This window comes from Etheostoma spectabile, chromosome 11 (genome assembly GCF_008692095.1).
Source record: "Etheostoma spectabile isolate EspeVRDwgs_2016 chromosome 11, UIUC_Espe_1.0, whole genome shotgun sequence".
NCBI classification, from domain to species: domain Eukaryota; kingdom Metazoa; phylum Chordata; class Actinopteri; order Perciformes; family Percidae; genus Etheostoma; species Etheostoma spectabile.
Window position 1 is genome coordinate 19,757,049 of NC_045743.1, and position 4,847 is coordinate 19,761,895.

General features: G+C 40.3%; 2 protein-coding genes across 6 annotated transcripts in view; one reads left to right on the forward strand and one right to left on the reverse strand.

The window, feature by feature from the left end:
* dnajc10 (DnaJ (Hsp40) homolog, subfamily C, member 10) overlaps positions 1–1,799 on the reverse strand; it is a 50,640-nt gene extending 48,841 nt beyond the window's left edge. Inside the window, exon 1 of the mRNA XM_032529532.1 lies at positions 1,464–1,799. The gene's annotated coding sequence lies outside the window, so the exon portion shown is untranslated. The remainder of the gene's footprint in view (positions 1–1,463) is intronic.
* A 1,256-nt stretch (positions 1,800–3,055) lies between these two features.
* nup35 (nucleoporin 35) overlaps positions 3,056–4,847 on the forward strand; it is a 9,874-nt gene continuing 8,082 nt past the window's right edge. For 4 of the 5 annotated variants that reach the window (XR_004334010.1, XR_004334008.1, XR_004334009.1 and 1 more), the window contains exons 1-3: positions 3,056–3,364; positions 4,290–4,457; positions 4,550–4,677. Coding sequence is in view for 2 of the 5 variants with exons in the window: in XM_032528862.1 (XP_032384753.1) it covers positions 3,352–3,364; positions 4,290–4,457; positions 4,550–4,677 (309 nt within the window). In the remaining 3 variants the exon portion in view is untranslated. The remainder of the gene's footprint in view (positions 3,365–4,289; positions 4,458–4,549; positions 4,678–4,847) is intronic. The other variant, XM_032528864.1, reaches the window with a different exon arrangement.

Here is a 4,847-nt window from a genome sequence, read left to right on the forward strand (position 1 = left end):
TTTTAAATGATTCTAATAACTTTATTTTATTTTTTTATTGTGTTTTTGTTCAAAGGAAGATTTGTATCTTAATTTTGTATTTTATTTATCAGAACATTAATATATTTTTGATGTTCTTCTCGATGATATTATTCTCACTCATAAATACTCTACAAATAACTAATGTTGGGGAAATCTGTTTTGTTTCGCGTTTCTGGTTTTATTTATTTTTTAAACATATTGGCTGATATATTGGAATATCGGCTATTTAAATAACCAAATATTTGTATCGTATCGGCCTTAAAAATCTTTTATCGGTCGGGCTCTAATCTATTCCACCCAACCCTGCAGCCATAACCATCCTCCAGTCATGATGCTAGTTTATTCACATGATGTGCAAACATAACTAAAGATAAGAAAGGGAATCACCACAGACAGCATGGCAGGGTACAACCTTGGTAATTGTATTAGTTGCTGTGTGTTCTACGTTGTACTGTGTGTGTGTGTGTCTGAGCGTCCTGGTTACTTATGTGGCCAGGGTGGATTGGCTCGGAGCATGGGGGCGGCTGGGGGAGTGTCTGCTGCCAACTGGGCCACACCCCTCTACCTTTATGTCCCTTTAACTGGACCGTCGGTACAGGATGGCAGCTGCAGGATCCTTACAACTGATCCGCCAACTGTTGTTGCCTGTAGCTTAGCATGTTAAACAAACCCCAATGATGTTGAACACAGTATGAAAAGCGTTAGGTATAGACACTGTCTGAGTCGTCGGAGTGAACTGCCATTTTTTTCTTCTCCGCAACTTGTTCTCATGTTTATTTCCTGTTAGGGAATTACAGTTAATTGTCTGTATTTTTGGTATCTTATTTCTTCTGGTAGGATAGAGTGGGAGACAACATGAGGCGTCATCAGTTTGTATTAGACAAAGCAAGAGGGTATCTCCAAATGTTATTCACTGGTATTTTAGCCCTGGTCTGGTCTTATATTCTCTAGTATTCTAGCCCTGGTCTGGGCTAATAGTCTCTAGTATTCTAGCCCTGGTCTGGGCTAATAGTCTCTAGTATTCTAGCCCTGGTCTGGGCTAATGGTCTCTAGTATTCTAGCCCTGGTCTAATAGTGTCTGGTATTTTAGCCCTGGTTTGGTCCAATATTTTCTGGTATTTTAGCCCTGGTCTGGTCTAATATTCTCTGGTATTTTAGCCCTGGTCTGGTCTAATAGTCTCTGGTATTTTAGCCCTGGTCTGGTCTACTATTTTCCGTGCTATATAAATAAAATTGCCTTGCAGTGAACTGTCAAAGCTGTTTTAAGAAAAATATCTGAAATAAACTCTGTTCAATAAAGAAAGGAAATTGCATTAAAGGAAACCCATGAACAACGTAGTTAGTACATAACGTTACTGGACCAGCTTTAAAACAAACAGCTAAACGTATTCATAACACAAGTAAAACCACTGTGTTAAAAGGAAAATTAAACCTACACTTACAGAACAGCCACAGTTCAGCTGGATATGTTGTCCTGACGACGATGTGACGTCTTCCCTGCACCAAAAGCTAAGCTAGCTAACGTTAGCCGTGCGTCCCCCTCCAGTCAGCAGCAACTATAACAACTTGCTAGCTAACTAGCCTAGTATCTTCACCGCGACATTAAGCTATCTGCAGTGTGTTGACCAAGCTAACGCCAACGTGTATCCATCTATCCTTTACCAAAGCTTTAATATAATCAACCAGCAGCTTGACGTGTCTTAACTTTTGAAAAACCTGCAGCTGAAGATCCGCCACAGCGTCCGGCTCAGACCGGCATCAAGCTACTTCTTTAACTGGCAATGCAAGCTATCCGTAATAACACACTCTATTTCCGGTTAGAGTATTTCACAATAAAAGTCACACCAATGACCCAGGGCCCAGATACCACCATCAAATGACTCTACAGTTTAACCCTTTAGGGCAAATATGCTATCTTGAAATACCTATTTTCACCATAAACAGCCATATATATGTTTTATCAACGTCAGTCAATATGTAAAAGGCCCTTACGGAAATAATCCAGTGTATATTTACCTTCTATATCTTGAAAAGCCCCCTTTGCTCGGTTGATTTTGAGCTTTTATTTTGACAAGATAAACGTTTAATTCAACGGGACTTTATTTTTTTAATTAGCTGAGGTAACTTGACGAAATTTGGGGCCACGTTATAGTAATAAATATTTCTATAACGCCTTCTAAAATGGCCAATATTAAATAAATAAACTGTATAATATGAAAGGAATAGTCAAATTAATAACTGAACCATTAGCCATGTATTTTTTTATTATTTTATAAACTATTATCAACTCAACTTATTTTTGGAAAAATGCATTAAATTATACTTGTTGAATGTTAATATGTATGTAATATGTATGTAATATATATATATATATATATATATATATATATATAATATGTACTATGTATTACGGGTTTATTTCACAACGTTATTTCAAAAAATTGTAACACTTCTTTTCACCTTCATTATCTTCTTCATAATATTCATAGTCATCTCAATCAGTCATCAGTTAAGTATATGCTTATTTTATTTGAATGCCTATTGATCATAATGCGCTATTTAATACTATTTATTTTACTGTTATTATTTTCAGCTAAATGTTAAACTTACATACTTTAACCTGCTGTCAATGAACTGTGTTCAGTGTTTTTTTTTTCATTGTCTCAACAAAAACGGTTTCTGGGTGATCTTCACAGCAACAACAGTTTGTATTGATGTCTCTTTTAAATTTTAGCATGTAATGATTCGCAGGGTAATATCTGGGAATTATTCTAAATGATACTTCTTTCGCCTACTATCAGGTATTTGTGAGGAATCATCCAAACCTTTTTCCAGTCAATGTCATTAACAAATCGGTTCCAATAAAATGTAACATTTGGAATAGAAACAAAATAATTTCTGAAATAAAGCACGGACTTTCTTATTATTTCGAGGAAGTTTGGAAAAACAGACTTTTCCAACTGGTGATTCGGGCCCTTTTTCACCTTTCCACCAAAGCGTCATCACGCTGACGCTATCTAATCGCGCCGGAAGTTCACCTAGTTAGCTGCGGTGCTAACGTTAGCTTTTTTTTTTCAGTTTCCAGTCAGTTCGCTCCAGCGACAGCGTTACTGAGCTCTATAAACAGACTACAACGATTTTAAACAACCACTTTCCTTGAACTAATTGGATGCTAAAAGTCAGCAACCAGCTTTTACTTAATTAGACTTTGCAATAGCAGCGAGATATAGTTACATATGTAGTGACACATCAGTTAGCTTAGCTAGCTAGCGTCGCGGCGTCACTTCCTACTTTTTGAAAGTCGCGGCCAGAAAGTGAGGAAGCATAGAGATGGAGCTACAAGGTAAATACAGTGTTTTATCAAGGCTGTATCTGTTGTGGTCTGCTGCTGAGAAGCTGTTAGCTCGTTTATGTTCATTTTTGTGGTGTTATGAAACTTTATTAGATGACAGTCAGCGGTTTATAACCGCGTTAAAACTTTCATGATACCTAGTTGATGCTTTCCAGCAAAATTGCTACTTTGCACACAAAACCACCTGTTGTTAAAGAGTGTAAAACTGGCCGATATATTACAAATGTCCCAACTATCTGTGAAATAACGGTACTGTATGTTGCGCCTGTAACCCTCGATTTCCACCAACTGCGGACAGTGTTTCCAGAACTCGCGAGACAAATTAGCAACGAGGCCTTTGAAAACAAGCCCCGAAACATAGACAGTTAAAGGAAGGGACCAACAGATCCCGTTGTTCTGGACGGAGCCCCTTGAAGTTTATTAGAAGCACTTTTCCGGTGATGCCGAGCGTTACTAGGCAGCCGCCAACTGATCTTGACAACGTAGATGTGACGTCAGCAACCTGTCTGAAAGTTGTAAGTCTTCTGGTAGCTGTGCAAGAGAAATCTCAATCATTCCCAATCAGCAGAGACGGAGTGGTAGGTATATGTTAGGAGATAACATAGGCACAGGCTAATTAACGGGATGCTAAAGGCGGGTGATGTCTTTGTGATGGTTGTGCTCCATGGCTGCAACACAACAAGCGCCTGTCGCTATGGAAACCAAAACCAAAACGCATATTAAATCGGGAAGCGATGATGACATTTGAAATCAAAATCCTCTAAACGGTTCCAAAGAAGAAACTGTAATTGTAATTTTTTAAACAATTCCAAGTAGTGATCAGTTCTCGAGCCCAACCCTAGTGGCGAATAACAGGCTAGTCTGAACCGGCCCAGAGGACCCCCTAACTAGTTTAACCCGTCTCCCTGTCCCTCAGTGGGGACTGAACCGATGTCCCTGGGTTCTCCTACCTCCCCAAAGCCGACCCCTGGAGCTCAGTTTCTCCCTGGCTTCCTGATGGGTGACCTGCCAGCTCCAGCCAGCCCCCAGCCACGCCCCTTCAGCCTGTCCACGCCCATCATGGAGAGCACAGGTACGCCCCGAGGTCAGCAGGAAGACAGACGCCCCCTCTGCACATCAGCCAGTTGTTGTGTTTTTTTCTGTCAATTTACAAGTGTATTCTGTCCTGTGCTCCAGGAGGAGGAGGAGGCTCTGCTCCGCAGCCCGTTGTCCCCACCCCCAAAGATAAGAGCGGAGCCCCTCCTGTTCGCAGTATCCACGATGACCTGGTTACTGTGACGACGCCCCTCAACACACACAGACAGGTTAGTACGCAGGCATGCGCTTTTTGGAAAACAGTAAGTGCAGCACCGTTATCTCTGCTCTCTTCAAAGCCACCAGACTCCTTTTGACAAAAACGTTTATTTCTGCTTCGCTGAACACTAACTCCATTGGTTAGTTGGTGTTATAATGTGACTTTGGTGTAAGTTTGGTT